This window comes from Trachinotus anak, unplaced genomic scaffold, assembly GCF_046630095.1.
Source record: "Trachinotus anak isolate AG129_WGS33_773 ecotype Australia unplaced genomic scaffold, CSIRO_AGI_Tana_v1 ptg000002l, whole genome shotgun sequence".
NCBI classification, from domain to species: Eukaryota; Metazoa; Chordata; class Actinopteri; order Carangiformes; family Carangidae; genus Trachinotus; species Trachinotus anak.
In genome coordinates, this window is record NW_027273853.1 from 26836603 (window position 1) to 26860333 (window position 23731).

The window sequence follows — 23731 nt, forward strand, 5'->3', positions numbered from 1 at the left end:
ACCACATAAAAAAAACAACAGTACTGTAATATTAACTGATTGTAAGGCTTAACTGTCAAGTACAATACAGAGTCATTTAATAAAGTTTTTACAATTCCCTGAAGACACTAAATTAATGAGGTTTAAACATGTTTATCTGCGAACAACACTGTAAAAACCACAGTCCAAAAGAAATCTTTATTTTTTTCAAATATAGCTGGAATATGTTTAAAAAAACTGAGTATTAATTTGAGCACTAACGGACTGTGTAGTGAACTTTCCACTGTATAACTAGTGTAAGGACATTGGACACTGGAGTACTGAAAGTCGCTGCCTGGATCTCACAGTTATTTGGATTTCTAATTATTCATTTTCGCCAGAGAGAAACACCTCTCTGCAGCTCCAGTTCCTACAAAGTAAGGATTTGCTGCTTTTCTCTGTTTTATTACAAAACAAAATAACTGATGGCATTGTCTTAGGACGGACATTTCTCACCAGTTTCTGACTTTTTGTTAAGACCAAAACTTTACTGAGTGAATAATCAGCTAACCAGTATTATTAGAAAATAACTTTTAGCTGCAGCCCTACTTTTAAGTTCAGTAGGTTTTATATATGTCAATACAGTACTGTTCGTACAGCTGCAGCTAAGATTAACTAACCATTTAGTCTATAAAATGTCAAAATATTGAAAAACGTCTATCCAAGTTTCTGTCAGTCTGAAGTGACGTCTTCAAATGTCGTGCTTTGTCCGACCAACAGAACATTAACCCAAACGTAATCGGTTTACGAGGATATAAAACAGAGAAAAGCAGCCACAACCACATAAAGGTTGGAGTTTTGAATTTTTTGACATAAATGATTAATTGCAAAGGGATCAATTGCTCAACTGCGAATTGCTGTGATTTTCTTCTAATCAAGAAATGATTTCAGAACTAACACAATGGGCCTTGTGCAGAAACGTTTTGTATATTTGTTCTAAAATTCTCAGCTTCTTCGTACGAGTGTTTCAAGTCAGATTCACCGAACTCTCCTAACTGCATAAACTTTTCCTAAATTGCTCCTTTAAACTGATGAACACAATCTGTTCATGAAGACGTGCGCATTTATCAGATTTAATCACTAGCATAATCCACATCCCTAAAATGTCCATATTAGGCTGCCTTTCATTCACAAAGATGTCAAACAAGAGTGAAAAGAACTGCACACTGTGGAGCTTCAAGACTGCATCCAGAAATCAGCAAACAAGAACATAAAAATTTAACAGAGTGAGTCGTATAAAAGGACCCAGCACATTCAGAAAACGGTAATAATAGTGCATCTGTAAGTGACGAGTCATCAGGGGGTTTAGGCTACATTAAATTAGATGCTAAAAAAGCCTCAGTGAGATATTAGACTCAAGGATATTACAGCAGGTGATGTTACAGGTGTTTTAACTGCAGGAAGAACCTGAGGCAGCGAGAGAAACGTAGAAGCTGCAGTGAAGAAACTGCCAATGAAAATACTAAAATCTAAAAACACTCTCAGTACCTTGGCAGTCGTGATGATGACAATATGATGAATATTAATTTTGCATTTAGTTTGTCGCAGATATTTTTTTAATTATGTCATATTTAAGCTCCAAATTCATTCAGATTCATCTACTATAATCTTTAAGGCAAAAGAGTGTTTCCTCCCATTAAAGGTGGGCTATGTGTTCATGACTCGTGACAGGTCTGGATCACTCGTGAACTTCGAAGGAAATTCTAAGCTTGAATTCCACAAATTTGTTTTTAAATCGTTTATATGTGCTATTTTAGAACGAATGTAACAATCCTGAATAGAAATAAACTGAAATGACACAACTTGCAGTAATTGCAGACAGTATCTGCTACTCCATCAATTCCCATTGTACTGTTGCATCTATTAGACTGTAAACCACTGATTTTTCCTGTGTGAACAAAAGAAATTAAGTAAAAAAAAAAAAAAAAAAAAAAAAAAAAAAACAGTTTCTGAGCTGTTTCCCTGCAGATATTTTCACATTAAAAGTGAGATAAGGATTATTGCCCTTTGAGCTGCTTTTAATGTGAAACAGGAAGAGTTGCATTTAATTGAGAATAATTTAAAAACTGATTACGTAGAAGCAACAGGAAATAATCAGTGAATAAGAAGAGTATCAGTGGTAAACGGAGAGAGTGTTTTCAGCAGATTGGTGAGGCTTACACAGTACCTGTAGCTCTGATTATAGCACAGGTAATTTCACCATTCCTCAATGTTCTTTACCAAACATTAAAGGTCCCATATTGTTTCCATGTGTTGTGATTATAAAGCAGGTCCAGGTTCTATATTAATACTGTGAAAGTATCAAAGCCTCAGTCCACAGAGAAATGCACACAGCCTGTATTCAGACACTGAGCCTTAAAACCAGCCGTCAGGACTTCTGGAACTTTGTGATGTCACAACTATGAAATCTGCTATATTTTTATTTGATCACTCAAAAAACAGTTCATGCGTTTCATCAACACTGAAATCACAGGAAAGGTGTAAAATATGGGACCTTTAATTTGTTTTTTGTTTTAGTAATTATTTGAATACCATTTTATATTGAGAATTTACTGTAAATTAACATTCATGATTAACATATAATGGACTCTTTTGAGGGAGATTTATGTCAAAGTGTTTAACAACAGTGACTGTTACTGGTTTGGCTGATTCTGACATGAAATCAGCTTATTTAATATAAATCACTAATGTAATCTCAGTGTTTTAGATGGATGTCTGATGAAATGACCCAGATCATATAAAGCAGAGCAGCCGCTCAAACTGAAGTCAGGAGCTGCTGGGAGATGGTGGAAAAGACAGTGAAACAGATCCAGAGGTTGTGTGAAGGCGGCCATATTGTGAGGGTGGTACTATGTCTCTGGGCTGGTGGCTGTGGCGATTCCCAGAATCTTGTTGTACTGAGTGAAGATGGCATCGAAGGCTTCGTCTCTGTGCATCATAGCACCGAAAACCATTGGCTGCAACAGAACAGAGGGAACGTGAGATTCAGAGGAAGCTTTTCTCTACACTCTGATGCTCATGTAGTCCACTTGTACTTAAGTATTCAAATGTTATACAACTAAATAATTCATATTGCACTTTTCACTCCACTACATTTATTTTCCAGATGTATTTACTCGTTACATTAAAGGCTCTACACACCCACACAGTTGCTGATAGGACCTGTAGTCTGGTTTGATGCTACATTCACACAACATGGACACAATGGGAGGAACAGGTAACACCTGTTATTCTCACTTGGGAGTGTTCATCAGTTATTCTGGCGTTGTTAGCCGTGGTGTTGACCTTGTAGTCACATCAGATAAAACAGCCTTGTACTTGAAGCATAACCTTTACCCTACAAACAAACAATGTGTAGCTCCTATAGAATGAGCTAGATCAGCTGGTGGTGATGCATTTCCCGCCATTCTGTCTCAACAGTTTGATCGTCTGTGATATCTCTGACTCTGAATTACAAGTCAGAGGCTCAGCTGCTTGTAATTACAGTCAAATCAGCTTTTAAAATGTACACACAAAATATAGATTTTAGATACAAAACATAGGATTATTTTATAAAGGTGATGATGTGTCGAGGATATATTCACAGCAACTACAATAAAATCAGTTATTTCAGGTTTAAGTAATATTTAGACTCTATTCTTACACTGTGTTATTAGTACCTCTACTTAAGTAAAGGATGTGGATATTTATTCCACCACTGATGTTAAGTCTCCGCCCTGGTTTCACTGTGACTTTATTTTCTCTACACAGAAGCGTGAACACATTTTAACTTTAACTTCAGATCAAATCATTGCGCCGTCTGCGGTCGAGGCTCCTCCCACCGAGCTCTTACCTTCTGGGTGGATGGCGTTGCTATGGAGATGCCCATCCCAGATCCGGGCAGCACCGACAAAACTTTGTACTGTGAGGGGCAGAGAGGGCAAAATCAAATCCTATATTGTTTCAGAATATAAGAAAGTAAACACCAGGAGCATGTTTCATGTTTTCACAAAGACCAGAGCAGAGTCATTATGATTCAGCTCTGTATTAAACAAGAAACAGGAACCAATCAGTAATCAAACGGGCAATAAACAGGAGAAACTGGAAAAAATTTACCTTATATATTTATATATATTTTATGAGGCAGCCACAGAGCGGACAGAGACTGTGCCTACCTTCTGGATTTCTTTGATGTCGAGCAGCTTGATGACTTTGTTCCTCTTGGAGGATCCAGACCTGGAGCTGGAGCTCTCGAAACACAGATAACTGAGGAGGCAGAGGAGATTCAGTTAATCCCCGTTCACACACACGTTCAGAGACCAGAGACCAGAGATCAGAGACTCCCCTACATCGCACCACCAAGCCCGGACCAGCTGGAGCCCAGATACAGGACCTCTATGCCTGTCCGCTTTGACGCGCTTAAATTTTTCTATATATTGAAACAACTAATCATCAAAACTGAAAAATATTTTTCCCATAATGACAATGAAACATAAACTTAATAAAAACATAAACTCTGAAAATAAAGACCATGATGAAACATTTTATAACAAAATATTAATAAAAAAATGTTAAACGGACAAACAAACCAATTACTGTTTGCATGAAGTCCAACAGCCTGAATCCAGAATCAGAATCACGGAGGACTTACTTCTCGGTGACGTATAGGACGCCGTTGCGGATGTAGTCCGTCGGTGTCTTCCTGTCTCTGTTGATGAGGCAGCAGCGCCAGCCGTTCTCACACACTGAAACAACAACACAACGATTTTAAAATATGTTGTACTTATGTCACGGTAAAAATTCAGGTTTATTTAGGTCCAGGACCATCTGATGGTATCAGGTTGTTTTGGGTCCAGCTCGACAAGCAGATCCATAAAGTCATTTAGTCTGTTGCTCAAACTTAAAAAATATTCTTGCGATAGTGAAACTCTTGTCTATGAATCTCTAACATGAGACTCAAGTGGAGACTGATGTTTTTTGTCTCAATGTTTCCTGGGTTTTTTTCTGTCAGTTATTTTTGTTCTTTATAATTAAAGACTCAGGAGTATAATAAATGGCAGGTTAAAGGTCAATCAGAAGATATATTTGTGGGTTTAAGAGCCAAAAACCATCTCAGTGTAGTTTTACACCTCCTCTCTCAGGCTTCTCTCTGGAGGTCAGTCAGCCAATCAGAAGAGAGGATCTGAGTCTCTCCTCTGATTGGCTGACTGTTCTCTGAGTGATCAAATTAAAATATGACAGATTTCAGGTAAACACTCAGAGAAACCAAATCCTGCAACGTTGGATGGTGGGTCCACGTGGGCGGGGCTTGGGGAAAGGCTGAGAGTGGTGACTGCTTTGTTGTGACATCACAAAGTTGCAGAAGTCCTGACGGCTGGTTTTAAGGCTCAGTTTCTGAATACAGGCTGTGTGCATTTCTCTGTGGACTGAGGCTTTGATAGTTTCACAGTATTAATATAGAACCTAGACCTGCTTTATAATCACAAACACATGGACATCTACCTTTAGACTGGATGGACCTTTAAGATGTTTCACTGAAAAGCTTTACCTGTTGACCAGTTCCTTCCTCACCTGTCAGGGGGCGCTCACTCTCCGGAAGGCTGAAGACTTCGTGAAACGCTCCTCTCTTGGTGCTGTAGTAACGTCCTCCGTCCTCGTCCCGGCCAGCACCCAGAGGAGCTGCTGCGCTGAGGCTGCCCCGACCCACAGGAGCCTGAGCAGGTGGATCAAGGTGGGTAAAGAGAGAGAGGGGAGGGGAGGGGTGGGACGACTGGATTAGTAAATCAGCAGCAGGTGAGGTGTTAAGGTGGCAGCATCCTAAACATCACTGCAGTCCGAGAATGAAGACCTGAAGATCAACAAGAACAAATCACCTGCCCAGGTGTGTCTCAGCTGTTCGAAAGAATTATCAGCTTCATTTAAACTTTGTTTCAGTGTTGCTGTTAAAATATGACCTCTGCATATTATTAGATGAATAAATAATGTCATGTAAATGAATGTGTTTCTAAGAAGTTTTCATATTAAATTTAGCTTCTCTGTTTTAAAGAAGTGTTTAATAAGGCAGCCGGAAGGAAAAACCAACAATCTGGAAAAATGAAAAAATAATAACCTGAAAATTGGAGAAATGCTTCAAAATATGATTAGTGTCACTCTTCAAGCAGTAAAATGTCCTGCTCACCTTATTTCTTTGTCACAAGTTAAAAAGGAACTTTATCAAAACTGTTTGTGTTACGGTTTATGTAAAGAAAATTAATGATGTTTTCATATCAGATTTTTTTAACTCTCAAATATCAATATAGAAAAGTTATCAGCCTTAAAAACTGGTGGAAGAAGAAGAGGAAGACATAACTTTATTCACAGTATCCTATCTCACCTGAACTTTGGCACCAGGTCCTAAAAGAGGTACACCTGAAAATTCAGGTGATATCTAACCTGAAACTGTCCTAGAGGAAAGGTCAAAGGTCACAGGGTGATTAAAATCTATAGAGGAGCAGAACTGTTGGGATTTCTCACTCTATCATGATCACTACTGATCAGCAGCTGATTGGTTTTATCCAGTAACTGACGACTCTACGTTTCTAACTACAGCACACGCAGCTGACCTCTACACTGTGACTGTAAATTCACACACACACACACACACACACACAGGATCCTACCTGTTCACACTCAGACAGCTGAGAGAGAAAAACACAACAACTCAGAGAACTGAAACCAGACTGGCCTGAGACCAGCAACTGGGACCTGTAAGAACCGGTAAGAACTGTTCCACTGGTAGAGGGGTTAGATCTCATGATGACTTCAAACTCAATCAGAGATATTTTAATTTGAAAGTAAAATATCTGAATTTTTTGCATGTTTTGACTTAGTATCTGCAGGAAGAAGCTGTGGCGTGTTGAGCTGTGGCGTGTTGAGCTGTGGCGTGTTGGGCTGTGGCGTGTCGAGCTGTACGTTTGGATGTTGTGTGGGACGTCGGACTGACCCGTCTGCTCAGGGTGGTGCTGCTGCGCTCCTTCAGCTGCAGGTCGGTGGGTAGATTAGTCCAGATGATGTAGGGGGTGTCGAAGCGCTGCCTCAGCTTGGGGCAGCTCTTAAAGATGAAGTCGATGATGAAGAACTTTATACCTGCGTACACAGCTGAGGGAGAGGAGGAGGAGGAAGAAGATCCAGTTCAGCAGCAGCACAGAGATAAAACACTTTCATGAAAGCAGGAGAATTTATTGCAGGACCGTTGTGTAAAGTTGTGTTAACTTTCGCTTCAGCTGTTCCTAATAAACTGACTAAATGTGTGTGTGTAAAACGTACCGATGATGAATCCCAGCAGTTTGTAGGGCAGCAGGCAGGAGGAGATGAAGGCCAGCCACAGTCCGACGTACAGCTTCTGAGTCAACTCTGGCTGCACCCACATGAACAAGCTGCACGCACACACACACACACACACACACACACACACACGGTATTAAACATCTGTATATGAACCGTCAGCTCTGTCTGACCTGGAGCGAAGTGTGTGTGCAGACAAACTCACTTCTTTATCTTCTCCAGGATGTTGGCCATTCTCCCAAACAGATTCTGTGAGGACGAAACAAAAAAAAGTTTGTGTCCAGCTTTGTGTGTCTGTGTTTGTGCAAGGATCTTTGAGTGTTAATTCATAGGCGTCTCTCTTGCCCTTTAGGCAAGAAAAACAACAAAGACACACACACACACACACACACACACACACACAAGGACAGACAGCGGCAGCTCAGCTCTATAAAATGTTGTTTCTAAGTTGGAGAATTTTTACAACCCACCAAAACTTCTCCCTCCTCACAAGTTCATCAGCTTAAATCTCACAATATTTTGTGTTTGAAAGACGTAAAGTTTCCAGGACGCTGTGAATTTGAAAGTCATTTGTGTCGTTCAGTCTGATCTGAATAAGAAACTAATAACGTTCTTGCAGCTCGTTGTTTTCCTGGGGTGTCTTTCTGACACCGTTCTGTCCTCGGGCTCCAAACGCTGCTTTGTGAGAACTTGTCAGGTCTGAATATCACTGAAGCTGTAGAGTGAGCTTCTATTTTCTGTTGCATTATCCTCAGGGTTTCGGTTTAGTACGTGTCTTTTTATTTGTTTGTTTGACATAGAGTTGGTATATTTTTTTTGGAGACAGATTCTCATGTTTGTTGTTTTGGCCTCTGCTTCCGTTATTTACGGTCACAGGTGTCGGCTGTGACGCAGAGCCTCACCTGTGCTTTCTGAGCCACGTCCAGAACCAGCTGGAACTTCTCCGACACTGTCAGGTCTTCTTTAGGAGGCTCCTGGAAAAACAGAGTCATGTAAGGTCACAGGCCGACATCACCTGACGTCCCCTGGACACCGTCCTCAACACACCTGACCACTCATCCAGAAGATAAATGATAACTGACGAAAACAATCACTTTAATTTTTTAGCTTAACTTTATCCCCTTGAGATATCAGCCCAGTCTTAAACGCATCATTTTCATGTGAACAGGTTGAAAACAGATGTTTGATGAGGTAACATGTGTGCAGGTGTAAAGACAGATTCCTCACCACGGGCTCTGAGACTTCAGGTACGATGCTCCACTGGATCCTCCAGCCTCTGAGAGCAGTGCATCATGGGAACACACAGGTACATATGAGATAATTTCACATTCAACACTTGTCTATTTTTATCCAAACTGAGAGTCAGGTGGTTTTGTTGTTTTCTGATCATCTAATTCAGTCTGTTCGTGGATGTAAAAAGTCGACTGTGTCAGTTTTTTTCTCTTAAAGTTTCCATAAAACCCCTTAAACTACAGATTTCCCCTTAAGAAGCTTCAAAGACAGAACTAGATTTGCATGTTTCAGGGTCTAAGTACGAACACACCTCAGAATCACAGGCTCATCAACGTCAGGTGTCGCTGATCTGGAGCTAAACTGTTATTACATTTTCAGATTTACGACATGGTCATAGTAAAGTATTTTTTTACTTATTTATTTACTCCTGAGTTGAATTTTGGGAAAAGCATTTAAAGATATAAAGTTTGCTTGATGCAGAAAGAAAAAGTCACTTTCTTGTGTTTGGTTCTGATTCAGGCTGTGTGATTGGTTGACAGAGAGTGGGCGGGGCTTGCACTGACCTGGAGATGAGGTAATTTAAAGACAGGCGGAGGATGGCGAGGAACAGGAACATGGGGATGACCCAGCCATGCCACGCTGCATACATGTAGACCTAAATTTAAACACACACACACACACACACACACACACACACACACACATAAAATAGATAAACACTTATATCTTCTTACAACTACATTATACATAAACAAACATTTTTTAAAGTGTGAAAGGTGCATTTATCCAACTTAATCAATTCATAAATATATATGTGTGTGTGTGTGTGTGTGTGTGTGTGTGTGTGTGCAGACTCACGATGAAGGCGATGGCCGACGTGTAGACGGAGTACCAGCTGGACAAGGCTGAGAGGTTCCTCATGAAGTTGGTCACAGGTCTGAATCCCCGTTCTGAAAACACGACAACAGACCAACTGACCAATCACAGACTGAGAATTTATCCTGACAGAGAAACTTCAGCTCTGTTAAATATTTTAAATAAAGTGTCTAAAGACCTTGAGTAATCTTTCCAAAAGTAAGTGGACACCTCTGTAAATTTTAGCAGAGCTGTGAATGTGTAATTTTCTGCTGGGGAAAACGACCACAGCCACACAGTCTTCAACCAGACAAAAATACTCTGCTTTGAAAAGGAAGGATTTTATTATAGTTAATGGATTAAACGACACGGAAGTTTCCTGTTTCGCAGTTAAGGGGAAAGTTAAGGAAAACTTAAATGACAATCGCGAGTGAGCTATTCTCCTTTTTTTGCACCATTTATCATGGTGTAAAGGTGTCAACACATCCTAGTTAAAGCCTTAATGCTGTTTAAAACCCACATTCAAGTTTGTGAAACCTTCATTATTATTATCTGAAAACACAAAGACCACATCAGACTGGGTCGAGATCAAAAACCACTTTACCAAGACTTACAAATCTGGACTAGATAAACAGGGAGAGTGGAAAGACTGATTAAAAAGACCATTTCACATTTGTGAAGCATTTATTCTTTTTGTGAAAACACAGACAAAATAAAAAGAAATATTTAGATTTCAGTGATTTTTCCCCATGTAGACCACATCAAACCAGGTCTACATCAAAATCTCTTCAAAACTATATTTTATTTAATTAATTAATTATTTATTTTTTCCATATCTATAATTAATTAGAATGATTAATTCATATTTAATATTGCACTTGTTAAGTTTCTGTTTTTACTCAGACTGTTGTGTTGTTGGCGACGGAAGGGAGGGTTTTTGTTCAGTTAATCAAAATGAGCAAAAAGCCAATAAATACAGTTCTGAAAAAAAATAAATACTCACTGAGTCGTCGCATGTTTTCAGTCAACCTGTGGAGCAGAAACCAGTTAATTATTTAGATTTAAGACAAATACAGCTTTAACAAACAAACACACAGTCGGTTACATGTTTAGATATGTGAAGGGTTTAAGTAAAATGTGTATCTGTTACTCATAAAGCGAAGCTCCTAAACTTCACAGCGTCTGTTTCCTCCTCACCTCTTCCCACTCAGCGGCTCCTCCGTCTCCACCGTCTTCTCCTCCGGCTGGAAGCGGAAGTCTTCGATATAAACGCCGAAACGGTCATAAAGCCATTTCAGGAAGCTGTCAGACAGAGTGTCCTTCTGTTTTTCTGAGGAGGGAAAAAGGAAACAGTTTTCACCACATTTATCCAAGTTTTCACACCGAGGTCTGGCCAGACTTTGTTCTAGAAGATTCAAAGCTCAGAGACAGAAAACCTGGACAAATAAAACAAAAACTGACTGAATAGATACAAGCAGACAGAAGAAAGGAAACGAACAAACTGCTTCAACAAGCTCAGGAAAAATATGAAAATGTAGTGATGTTGCAACAGTTCAGTGACACTGCAAAACAGTTAGAAATTCCAGTTTTAAACAGTTTTCCAGGAGGTTTCAGGTAAAAAACACTGGCTACAACAGGATTTGTAAATGTAGACTTCATGACTCAGCTGTTGCACTGGATTCCATTAGATTGTACAGATGTACCTAATAAAGTGGACATGTGTGTTAAGTTACATTGAGGAGATAATTTAAAGAAAAGAAATCATTTCCTCTTGAGCATGAAGCACAGATGAAGACCTTTTCCTTTAAGGTGAGTGAGTTTGTGCAGCTCACCTGTACCGCTGCCTGCAGGTGGAGGAGGGGGCGGGGCTTTAGGCGACTGAGACGGTGAGTCTTCAAGTCTGTGAGGTTTCCCAGCAGAAAGAAAAAAAATCAGTCAGTCAGGTCAGATGGAAACAAGCTGCTCTGTCCGTCTCAAACCGGCTCATTAAATAAAGTTTTTTTTAAATAACCACCTGGATCTCAAGGCGTCGTTGACCTTCTGCTCCAGCTCCATACGTCTGCTCCGCTCCTTCTCCAGCTCCTGTCTCAGCGAGTCCACGTTGGACTCCTCCTTCAGTTTCCTCAGCTCCTCCTCTGGAACAGACGAGAAGAGAAGAGACAGAGTGAGACTCTGAGCTGTCAGCATTGGCGAGGAAAATCAAAACGGACACAAGTGTTTGCAGATTCAGCTCAGGTGACATTTTTACGCTCTGCCAGGTGACGGCAGCCTTCAGGTGCCTTTTCTGATTTGATTTCCTCACAGGCTACACACAGGTTGTCCTATATGCAGCTTGAAAGGAAAACCTGCAGACCCGACTCTGGTCTGGAAAAGGTACAGCTGAATGTGTGTGTGTGTGTGTGTGTGTGTGTGTGTGTGTATATTCAGATTTGTGAATATGTACAGAAAGCTGCAAATGGGTAGTCAGATTTGCAATTGTACTGAGATTTGTAAATGGTTAAAGAAACTACAGCTGTGTCCAGCTACAATTACATATCCAATAAATACCAAAATAAAGTAAGAAAAATAGAAAGGAAATATTGTGTGTATACATATATACAAATAAAACAGAGAATCTAACGACTAAATTGCACAAATCCTTAATCCCACAAATAGATTCACACACTATACTACATTATTTCACTATTGCACACTTCTAACAAGACACACACATTTCAGACTGTCATCTGAAGTCGGACCTTTCTTGCTTATTACACAGCACACACGTCAATTACATCATTATATGAAATCTGCCCAGAAACTACATGGTTAATACTAATACTGTGCAGAGGTGGACGTGTGCATCTATCCTGGGATGCAGCCCCTGAATTGGGCCACAGCTGTACACACATCTGTAAATGCAAATACATTTTTTATGTGTAAAAGAATCTTTAAATATATGCAGTAAAAATCTGCATGTAAAAGTCATTTTTTTAATATGAGTGAAAACTCCACTAATACATCATCAATATCATCAGCTTCATCATTTATTAGATCCCTGCTGCCTGTTCTATAACCTCTGACACTGACCAGTGACGAGACACTAAACTGGGACTTTGATTTAATTGTTCTATTGAAAGAAACATAATGTCCTTATTTGCCTGTGTGGGTCAGATGAGGTCAGCAGGTTATTAATAGCTCTGTGTGTGTGTGTGTGTGTGTGTGTGTGTGTGTGTGTGTGTGTGTGTGTGTGTGTGTGTGTGTTACATAAAACTGATATTGACGGATTACCCAGCATGCTGTTGTGCTTTGGGGCATTTGACTCCAAACTGATGTGAGAAGCCACAATGGCAAAAGCCAATCAAAAACTAAAGGGACACTTCTGTTTTGCAATTTATATTTTTGACCCTGAAAGTTCGTCCTCGACTTTGACAACATGAGTCAAGTTGCATTGAACTGAGGACGAACCAGACGATATCTGGTCTCACAGCGTTACTGAATCTGTTGACTGCTCTTTACTGTTCAGCTTTTTCTGGAGCTTTCAACCACATCTCACAGTCTTCCTCAGCGAAGAGACATCTTATTTCCAGATTTCATATTAGAGCCACATAAAATTCCTGATTCATTTGTCTTCAGTTCATATTGTTTATTTCAACAAACTCTTCACACAGTGTAGGTCAGGTCAGAGTACTCACGTAAAAAGTGTTTCTCTAACAAGGCGATTTCTAGGTGACCTTTGACCTCATTCAGATCTGTCCTCGAGTCATCTTGGAGAGCTGCGGAAAATGATGCTGGGCCAGCCTGAGCGACAAAACAAAGAAATATAAAATAAACATGATACAACAGATAAATGAATGAAATAAAATCGTTAACAAGAAACTAAACTGAAGCAAATCTTTGAAGCAGGATGATGGTTTTTGGTCTGTTGGGGTGCCACAGGGTTCAGTCCTGGGTCCTCCTCAATTTACACTCAAACAATTATTTCACCAGGTAAGAACCTGCTGACATTAAAAAAGCTCAACAGCACACAGTGGGCATCATTAATTAACTTTTTTCCCTTATTTTTTTCTTCTAAAATTGTTGGGGCTGATGGATAAAACCACCAAAACAAAACAGAAAAGTCCTTTCAGAGCTGCAGGTCTGGATTAGCACAGGGGTAAGAAGAATCAGGTTGTTAACAAACCTTCACTTTAACCCAAACATCAACACAACTGATGTGGAACAGTGAACAAACTGAAAATGTCTGTTGAAACCGTGTTGACGCTCTGTCAGACCAACATTTCAAATATTTTTTTTAGTTTTAAAATAAAATTTGTTGCTTCAAAAAAGTCATCTTCAGGATCAGGATTAGAAAAAGGATGTTTCTTTTTAAACTCTCTGATTTCCTCCGTCAAAGCTCAGACAGGTGTGTTTTCGTACCTGAGCGTCACTCTGCTGCTCTCCCTCCACCTCCCTCAACTCCTCCGTCTCTCTGATGGACGTGCGAGGTTTCATCACCGCCTCATCAGTGCATTCTGTGTCAGACGTGTTGGGCGACTCGGCCAGATCCAGGAACTCGTCCCGTCTCTGGCCCCGGAACCGGATCTTGTCCAGACGCTTCAGCATGGTGGGCGTCGCGGAGCCGGTCTCTACCTCAACATGACCAACGACTGGAAGAGGAGAACAAAAGAAAGAAAAACTGAGAAATAAAGCATAAAAAATGTTTAATGAATTGATGACTGACATGTTTCCACGGTGACAGTCAGTCAGATCTTTACCCATGCTAGCAGCTTAGCTCTAGGGATGGTGGTGTTTGTCGGTCCACCACTTCAATCAAAACTATAAAAGCTCAACAACCATTGGTTGTATTGCCATGAAAACAACTGTGGCATCCAGAAGATGATTTCTACTGACTTTAGTGATCACATGACTTTTCCTCTACCTCCACCATGAGGTTGAAATTTTTGTTTTCTATTGAAATATCTTGGCAGCTATTGGATGGCTTGCCATGAAATTTGGTTCAGACATTCACGTTCCCCTCAGGATAAACTGAAATAACTTTGATCCTCTTAACGTTCATTTGCCCAAAATTATAATTCATCCAATACTTCACTAACTAAATTAATTAATTTACTAAATACCTGCCAAACTAATGTCATTCCCATCAACCTCCTGAGGGGAACATGAATGTCCCAAATTTCATGGCAAACCATCAAATGGCTGTTGAGACATTTTATTTAAAAAGACAGATGTGAACCTCATGGCGGCGCTAAAGGAAAAATGGGGGGGGATCATCAAAGTCAGGGGGAGTTCATCCTGTGGGGACAACAAATTTTATGCCGATCCACACCAGTTCAAACTTCTACTGTTCAACAGTTTAAACCTTTACAGAGACGACTCCTTCAACACAAAGTTATCACAGGTTTTATTTGTCCAGGGAGAGCTCTCAACACTTCAGCCGAGTCACATAAAGACTCGTACAAACAGCTGAAGCAGCCAACCAGATGTCATCACACTGTTTGTTCAGGGAGAGTGAAATGTGTCATCACCTGCTCCACATCATGATCTTTACAGACAGAAACAACTACCAGAAAACTTGACTGTAGGGTCTGAGGATCCTCTAAAACCTGGACTCTGGGTTGATCACTATCATTTCTTTCCAGCAGTCGACTTGTCTTTGTCTTATGTGATAGTAAATTTTATGTTTTAGGGGTTTTGATTGTTGATTGGACAAATAAAGCAATTTAAAGACAGCACATTTGGGTTTAGGAAATTATAACAGGCACTTTTCAATATTTTCTTTATAGAACAATCTATTAACCAAGAAAATGATCTCACCAGATTAATCAATAAATAATGGTTAATAAGGGTAGTGACACAGCTGTATCCAAAGGTTTGGGCACCCTACTAATGCTTCTTTAATACAGACATCCACCTTCAGTGCCATTAAGACGACCACTCATCATGCTGCCTCTGCTTGTACCAAACAAAGGCGGCATAATGGCGCCTCAGTGTGTTTTTATATGGCAGCAATCCGTAATCAGAGGGATACTGTGCAACACAACAGCATCATGAGCCACATCAGCGCTCCCTTTTACAAAGACATCAATCTGGCTTCGTGATTACCTCCACTACCAGATCAACGGCCAATCAACAATGCTCCGTTCCATGTTCGTACATTTTATACAGAATGGTCAGACAGAATAAATGTGCAAAATTTCCACCTTGGACAGGCTGTGTAAAAGAGACTTTGGTCATTCAGTACGTAACCGACCCTATTTTATTGGCAAGGGGTGGCTAAACTTTTACACACAACAATATAGAAAGTCAAGAGCTCCTGAAACATGTTACAATTCATCGCGAAGGGACAAGAGTGACTGCACTGGATTTCATGACAATCCATTCCCATTGTTGTCAATCCCAACCACAAATGTGAACCTCGCAGAGGCCAGGGAATAACCAAAGTCCATAGGATTCTCCCTCTGGGACCATGAACGTCTGGGCCCAGTCACTTCAGTCCAGTCAGAGTTTGACCACACAACGTCCTCAGTGGTAGCTACAGCTCTGATCTGAACCATAGACTGTGTATAAAAATGGATATAGACTGCAGGTCTGAAAAGTGAAGCTAATGAGGAGGTGTCTTAAACCTGCATCTATCTACTGACCATCAGGGGGCGACTCCACTGGTTGAAAAAGTCTGATTGTATTGAAGTCTATGGGAAAATGTCTCTACTTCTCACTGATTTATTACCTCAGTGAATGTTTTCCTGATGAGTTTATGGTCTCAGTCTCTAGTTTCAAGTCTTCTTCAATACAACATGATGTTCATTTTTTAATTATGATCCATTTAGAGGAAAATAGACCATAAAGCAGAGGATGCATTAGGGCGGGGCTACTGTGTGATTGACAGACAGACTGTACCACACACAGAGACCTGCCTGACAACCAGGATAGAGGACGGAGCAGCTCAGATCGGCCCCTCACTCCTCCTCAGCTCCACCTTCTTCTCTAAATATGGTTTCTCCTGGTTTCAAAAAACCAAGACGGCGACGGCCAAAATGCAAACTGAAGGATTCAAAACCGCAAATCACAAACCAACGGGTGACGTCACGGTGGGATGCCCCTTGATCTAAACACTGTCGGTGAAGACAGGTGACGGTGGAGGGATGAAGGTGTGTTCAGTCTGAAGGTCACTGAGCTGTCGGACTGGTCTGACTGCTTCTGATGGAAACTGTCTGACTCTGTATCTGCACATCAGCACTGTCTGAACTCTTCAGACTGACTGATAGACCACTGGTGGAAACCTGGTGGGAAACTACATTCATTTATTTACTCAACAAGTACTGTATTTTATCATTTATATAACTTTGTACTTTAATTTTCTGCTCATTTATATTTCTACTCCCCCACCTTTCGGAAGCAAATCTCATAATTTTTTTCTCCACTACATTTGTTTGACAGACATTATTACTTTACAGATTAACATTTTACTTTCAGTACATGTATTAAAGGTCAAGGTTTTTATGCACAGAACAAAGCAGTCAGCAGTTGAGCATTACAATTTTAGGACCGGACAACACCAGCTTCAACTTGTTATAATTAAAAATAATAAAAGTAGAGGAGAAAAAGAGCAATCTTAATAGGTGATAACTAAAAAATACACTTAAATAACAGACAATATACACAGTACCTTGTGCTGTACTTTTTTGCATGTGTGTGTATCCTGCTGAACATGTGAAAATATCCATCAGGATTTTCTGAAACCAGATTTACTGTATAACACCATGAAATGGGCCTTTCTACATTACTTTTACTTTTAGTACTTTAATACGGGACATTCAGCCGACGTTAGTTCTGTGCTTTCACATACGGACTTTTACTCACACTAAAGTATTTTTACTGACGTAAAAGATTTACTTCTTCTGTCACAGTGGTGAAGTGGCAGAAAAAGAGGCCGACTGGTCCGACTGCTTGTGATGATTATTGTGTCATTCATTGTCTGTGCACATTACAGTGTCTGCACAGGTGAGGCTGTTAACATGGCCGACTGGCAGTTCACCGACTGAACAATTCAGTATTTCCTGACAGCCTGAGTGATTTTAAACTGACTGAGAGATTTACAGACTGTTGATCGACTGCTCGCTGCCGGTGGTCGGATTAATCTCTTGTCCATCACACATTACCATCAGGAAGGTGTTGGATCGGGCGCATATTCATTCTGTGGCAGGAAAACCAGCTCAAACAGCCGGACTCACGCAGAAGCGTCTGCAGGGACCAGAGGAACGAGGAGTCCTGGCCCCCACAGAGCCCTCAGTGTGAAGGCGTCAGTCTGGGATCACATGAAGAGACAGAAGACGCTGAACTGTGGCAAATTCTCCAAGATGCTGGAACAACCCACCTGCCAAGCCCCTAGACCACTGTCAGCAGGTGCACTGACCTACAGGTACAGTGGGGGGGGGGGGGGGTCAGCCATGTCTGTGTGAAATTCATTCCTAAATAAAAACGACTGGTGGCTTCATTTTTGCATCCTCACTTAAATATCACTCCCTCAAAGCTTTACACGGGAAGGAAACTGGATTCAAGGCTTTTTGAGATTTTCCGAGGCCAGCAGACCACCTGTCACCTGGGCCGGTGAGGGCCAGCCTGCTGCCGCTTACCTGCGCACCTGAGGGAGGGAACCGCGAGGTCCTGGTGGGACACGGGGGGACACCTTCAGAGCACCGAGATGAAGACGGCAGGAAGCGAGGAAGGAGTGAAAACAGGGGACAAAGTAGGTGTGTCTCACCGTGAACCGAAGCCGGAGCAAACTTTGCTTCCCTGTCCCCAAACCCGCTGCAACCCGGTCCGGGCTCCTCTCAGACCCGGGCCAGACCGCGTCCCTCCTCTGCCCCGGCGATCAGTCCAGTTGTGACGGTTTCAGGGGATAAAACCGGACCGTGTTTTTCTACCTGGCACAATAATCACCGCTGTGGGCGGGGTGACAGGCGGCGGCCGAACGCGGAAGTGACGCCATCACGCTGCGCTCTTAAAGCGAGCGTCAGGCGGAACCTAAATAAACACTCCTTGTTTCTGGGGGAACTTTGGAGTAGTTTGACAGACAGTTCAGCGCAGCGCGGTTCAGTTGAGGTGTAGTTAATGTGTCGTGACTGTGAACAGGTAGATAGATCCACGGAGGCTGTGAAGAACCTGCAGAGTCTCAGCCGAGAGGCGGACATGGGCTCCACGGTCCGGAACACCGACGTGAGGCAGGTGAGACTCACCTGAGGCAGGTTATTCTGGCCTGTCTCACCTCCAGCCACAGAGAGACAGTGAAGCTCACTCACCTGCAGAAAAACTCCGACCCACCTCTGACAAAAATCGGAGGAATCACGCTGTTCACTGTGCTGTTTCTCACACCTTTCCGCCAGACTACGTTCAAATAATGATGTATTTAAATGTAATCTTCATCTTTTCTCAGAAAACATCAATTAGATCTTGTACCTGCAGACGTCAGTGATTTCTGTTAAATTCCGGATATGAATAACTTTAATAATAATGAAGTTCAAACGCCTTAATCTTGCACATGTCCCATCAAAGTGGGAGAAATTTGAAAGTGACATACTTGTGAAAGATCTAACATGTGCCGATTTGAGCAACGGGACCCAATTATTTCAAAACACTTCAAGCCATTTTTTCATTGCTACATACCTTCGTCAGTTAGCGACGCACTTGTAAAATTGCAGGTTTTGTAATGGAGATTCGGAGAATGTGAGGCTAAACATCCAAGTAGTGTCTGCAAAGACGACAGAAACAAAACAAGCAAAACTATTCTTTAAAAACGTGAGAAAATGTACAATACCATGGTGTAACCTCACATGCAAAACTGTATTCAAGAATACTACAGTTTAATGTCTGATCAGGTGAAAGGCCAGATTTCACTTCAAAATCTGTTATTTTATTGATAGTTTAAGTTGTGTGTCCATGTTGGTTCTGCATTGATCTTATAGTGATGTTGTATGGGTTCATTATGGGTTGCCTGATGGTTCGGTTCGGTGTTGGTTCTGTGTGTTTCGTGTTTGTAAGTACCAAAAAGTGTGTTTACTCAAATGCTGTACAGTGTTAAAGTACTTTACTTGAGTATTTCCATTTTCTGCTGTTTGTTGCTTCTGCTGCACTACTTTAGAGGTAAACACTGTACTGTTTAGAGGTAAACATTGTACTGTTTACTCCACTACATTCATTTGATAACTTAATACAAAATATAATCAACATATAACCATATTACCAGCTGCAACATTAGCCTGTGATGTACAAGTGATGTATACATGAATGAATCAATAATCAATAATAAGATGTTCATATTTCCAAACTGGGCCATTCTGCATATTGAGTAATTTAACTTTGGTATTTTAAGTATTAGTTAAGAAAGTTTTTAAATGAAGGACTTTTACCTGAAAGAGAGTAATTCTACACTGTAGTATTGCGACTTTTACTCAAGCCAAAGATTATATTACTGTAATGTTTGGTTTGACAAAAGTTTTTGTTCGGGACTCTCTCCAGACCAGATCTCCACCGATCCTCTTGTGTGATTAAGGCTGGTTCTGTGTCTCCTCTGCAGAAGGATGCCGATCGCGCGGTGGTCGTTGCAGTAACGTCTCGTGCTGTGTTTGAATGTGGAGCTGATGATGATGAGGTGTACAAAGTGGGCGCTGCTTTCCCGCTGCTGCAGGTCAGAGTTCAACACTGCCATCAGTTTACAGTTTTGTTGTTTTTGTGTGTGTGTGTAGAAATTACTATTAGACAGTGTAGATGCAAGTCTGCAGGTAAGAGTAGTGATATTCATTTATTCCAAATGACTCATACAGTACATAACTCACCAAATGTGGATTAATCCGCCCCTTGAAAATAGTCCCTAACAAAAGCAACTATTTATTTGTCAGCTGATTTAGACAGGAAAAGGTAAAAGTTATTAAAAGATGGATAAATATAGTATAACGCCCGTAGAATTTCAGATCATTTCATTTCATATTCATCTTTTTATCTGCAGGCACTCCAGAGAGTGAATGAGCGTCTGCTGGAGGAGAATCCTGCTGAGGCGCTGCTGTTCGATGTCGTCCTGATCACCACCGACAGGCAGCAGCAGCAGCAGAGCTCCAGCATCATTAGTAGCACCAGACATCACGGTAATTTAACTCCCACCATCACCGGACAGATCACAGCCCGCAGCTGATCAGAGTTTATCATCTCCTCAGTGACCGTGTTCACTTCCTGCCGTGACGTCATCGCCGCTCTGTTGCAGGTCTTGAAGTCAGCAGGTTTTGTTTTTCCAGCGAGGAGGATTTCATCGAGAGTTTGCTGAAAAATAACGTGCAGCTCTTCCTGTCCACGGACGGGGGCGAGGCGTTGCAGGCGTCACAGAAAGGTCAGGAAGTTTCTCTTTTCTGTCTTTTATTCCAGCTGATGTGAAGCTCCACAGGGCCTGAAAACCCTGATTCAAAGAGGAGTTTGACATTTTTGAGACTAAGATAACTAAAGTATCATGTTTGGATAAAGATCTAAAAAGTTAAACATTAGTCACAGATTTATCTTTGGAAAGTGCTGAGCATCAAACCTCAGTCCACTTTAGAACAGAATGAAATGTGTTCATTGTAGTGAGTATTAACAGGACTAATAATTCACTAAGTAAAACCTAAATGCCAATGTCAGCATCCTACAGTTCTCACAATAACAATGTGAAATATTGCCTTATATCCAAAAATGTTATGACTTTATTCTTAAAATACAAATACAATTGAAATACTGTGACTAAAATATTAGTTTTTTTCCACATAATATTATAAATTTACTCTCAAAACTTGTTACTTCTTTCAAGAAATGTTACAATTTTATTCTCAAAACATTGCAAATTTATTCTTGAAATACTACGACATTATTCCTGAAATATTACAACTTTTTCCCATAAAATACGACTTTTTTCTCAAAATACAACTAAGATATTCCTGAAACGTTACTGTTTTTTTCCTTAAAATATTATGAATTTATTCTGAAAATATTGTGACTTTAACCTATAAATACTACTACATTATTTCTGAAATATTGAGATTTTGTCCTGCAAAATATTACAACTTTATGCTCTAAATACTACTATGTTATCGATATACAGCAAGACATTTATACAAGACAATTTAAAATACAAAGCTACAAGATAACAAACAAACCTACATATGATACATTCTTTCTAAATACAACAACTTTTTCCTCAAATATTTCAACATTATTCCAAAAAAATAATACAGTTTATTCCAGAAATATTATGACTTTGTCCTTCAAAATTGATTTATTCCTGAAGTATTACAACTTTATTCTCAAAATATTTACTCTTCATAAAATGTTATTTTCATTGATTTTCAACTTTATTCTCAAAATCACTATTGATTGTTAATCCTAAAAATATTTTCAGCAACATGTGAAGTTTCCCTCTGAAAGCTCACAATTTAAGTAGAATTCAATGTGTTTTCATAATGTATTGACGGGTGTCCAGGTGAGTGTGATACTAGCAGGTGAATCCCCCTCCTTGTCCCGGTCCAGGTGTTCTCTCAGCGCTGCTGGACCGGCAGACAGCTTCCTGTCCATCAGAGCAGCTCAGAGTTTTATTCTGCGGAGACGCCGTCATCCAGCCCGACACTGGCCCAACGCCGGCGAGCCGACAGGCCGCTCAGGTCTCAACAACATCCTGCTCACACATCACCTTTACTTTTTAATTCTTGCTGAGGATTTTTCCTGAGCTGACTTGGAGGCTGATTTTAAATCTCTCTGCAGAGTTTCTCGGCTCAGCTGGGTGAGATGCGGCGGAAGTTCAGCGTGTTCGACAGCCCTCTCAGCATCGTCATGGTGACGTCGCGTGGTGGCAGGGAAAGCTGCTGCGCCGCATTGCTCGCACTGCGGTCCCGTGGTGTCAGCGTGGACGAGGCGTACTGTCTTGCCGGGGCCCCGAGGGGTCCCATCCTGTCCCTGCTCCGACCTCATTTCCTGCTCAGGGACGGCTTCAGCAGCCTGGACGAGTGATGACATCACCACCTTATTCTGGACTCAAAGTCAAACATGCGTCTGAACAGTGTCTACTGATGTATAAAATGTCTCCATTGCTCTTCATTGCTTTTCACTTTATTGTAAACTCAGTATTTTTTGTCCCTGTCAGGATTCTGTTCCATTTTTCTAGTGATCTGATTGATCGATAGTCAGGCTATTGATGGATCTGATCTGATCAGGTTGTGATCAGTGTTTGGTTTTAGAGAATCACCACTGAGCTCAGATACAGTTTCAGGCCTGCAGGGCGCTGTAAGAGAATCAGAGAATTGATTATTTTTTTACTGTAATGTGTCTGTATCTGAGGGTCCTCACAGGTATAGTGATGCAGATGGGTTATCCCACACTATTGCTTTTGTTACAGCTGTTCCTGGTCACTGTCATTTGTTTCTGAAAGAACTGGCAGTCACGTTTACAGGTCACAGAATTCTCAGTCACGTGTTTTACACATAAATAAAATATGAAAGAGAAAAAGGGAAATAGAGGCTTTGTGTGTGTTTTTGTTTGTGTCAGTGTGATGTGTGGCGTTAACCAGCAGGGGGCAGCTTCAGTCAGTAAAACCTGCAGAGGACAAGGCAGAGTTCAAGACATAAACACACACACAGTAAAAGGTCATCAATATATCAGAAATGAATGCTGCATAATTTATCTCAGTAAGGCAGGTGTATCAAAGAAGGTTCCAGGGGTCCTTGAATAGGCTTCAAGGATGCATTTAGGACATTTGGAAAGTTCCAGGGATTCTATGGATGTTTAAGGCAGTTTTAGATGTGTTAATGTTGAGTGGCATTAAAGGAGGTTCTGCTGGTGCCTGACACAGTTCTGGGGGTACCTGAGGATACACCAAATTAAAGAATTAAAGAATGTTCTGTTTATCTGTGAGACAGTTGTAGAGGTTCCCAAAGATGCACCAAGGGTCCTTGAAATTGGTTCTAGGAATGTTAATGATTTGAGCAACATTTAATGTGGTCTTGAAACCTAAAAGTCCTAAAACCTCAAGGAGATTGTTTTTGTGCTTAATGAGGTTCCAGAGGTACCTGTGAGGCACCAGTGGTCCTCAGTTATGTTCCCCTGTTGTCTGGGATGCTACAAGGGTCCTTGAGGTGGTTCCCAGGGTCCTTCAGGAAGTTCCACTTTTTAGAGAAGGTTCCAGGGCTGATTTACTCTTTACCTTCCTCAGGCCTTTGGTTCCTTGATGTATTTTCTTTCTTTAATATATATTGTAATCTCTAGTGATCCCTGAGAAGGCCCACTGTCATTGAGACATTTTATATTTATAGATAATAAATATAATCAGAGCAAC

At 40.8% G+C, this 23731-nt stretch overlaps 2 protein-coding genes and 1 long non-coding RNA gene across 7 annotated transcripts; 2 read left to right on the top strand and 1 right to left on the bottom strand.

The window, feature by feature from the left end:
- Positions 1-636: 636 nt before the first annotated feature.
- LOC139606540 (GRAM domain-containing protein 4-like) lies at positions 637-18346 on the bottom strand. Of its 4 annotated transcripts, XR_011684652.1 has the most exons (20): positions 18152-18346; positions 13807-14036; positions 13083-13188; positions 11423-11543; positions 11241-11308; positions 10606-10738; positions 10412-10437; positions 9412-9503; positions 9117-9208; positions 8548-8596; positions 8223-8294; positions 7526-7569; positions 7303-7412; positions 6980-7134; positions 5569-5710; positions 4649-4742; positions 4173-4263; positions 3851-3919; positions 1164-2975; positions 637-860 (listed from the first exon to the last, which is right to left on the bottom strand). XR_011684652.1 is itself a non-coding variant. In XM_071458782.1 (19 exons), the coding sequence occupies exons 2-19, from the start codon at positions 13990-13992 to the stop codon at positions 2868-2870; spliced, it is 1758 nt and encodes a 585-aa protein (XP_071314883.1). In that variant the 5' UTR covers positions 13993-14036; positions 18152-18346; the 3' UTR covers positions 927-2867. The 4 variants fall into 4 exon arrangements, 3 of the variants coding, with proteins under 3 accessions (XP_071314883.1, XP_071314898.1, XP_071314890.1); XM_071458782.1 differs by lacking the exon at positions 637-860 and having other exon boundaries at positions 927-2975; XM_071458797.1 differs by lacking the exon at positions 637-860 and having other exon boundaries at positions 927-2975; positions 18032-18164.
- On the top strand, positions 5724-9543 carry LOC139606573 (uncharacterized). The gene is made up of 5 exons (XR_011684657.1): positions 5724-5878; positions 8197-8312; positions 8527-8626; positions 9073-9127; positions 9406-9543. It is a non-coding gene; the product is annotated as an uncharacterized lncRNA (long non-coding RNA).
- On the top strand, positions 18003-22911 carry LOC139606559 (cytosolic 5'-nucleotidase 1B). 2 transcript variants are annotated; one of them, XM_071458814.1, is made up of 6 exons: positions 18003-18136; positions 19964-20074; positions 20393-20528; positions 20645-20767; positions 21934-22064; positions 22165-22911. In XM_071458814.1, the coding sequence occupies exons 1-6, from the start codon at positions 18092-18094 to the stop codon at positions 22408-22410; spliced, it is 792 nt and encodes a 263-aa protein (XP_071314915.1). In that variant the 5' UTR covers positions 18003-18091; the 3' UTR covers positions 22411-22911. The 2 variants fall into 2 exon arrangements, with proteins under 2 accessions (XP_071314915.1, XP_071314923.1); XM_071458822.1 differs by lacking the exon at positions 18003-18136 and adding an exon at positions 18396-18615.
- Positions 22912-23731: the final 820 nt, after the last annotated feature.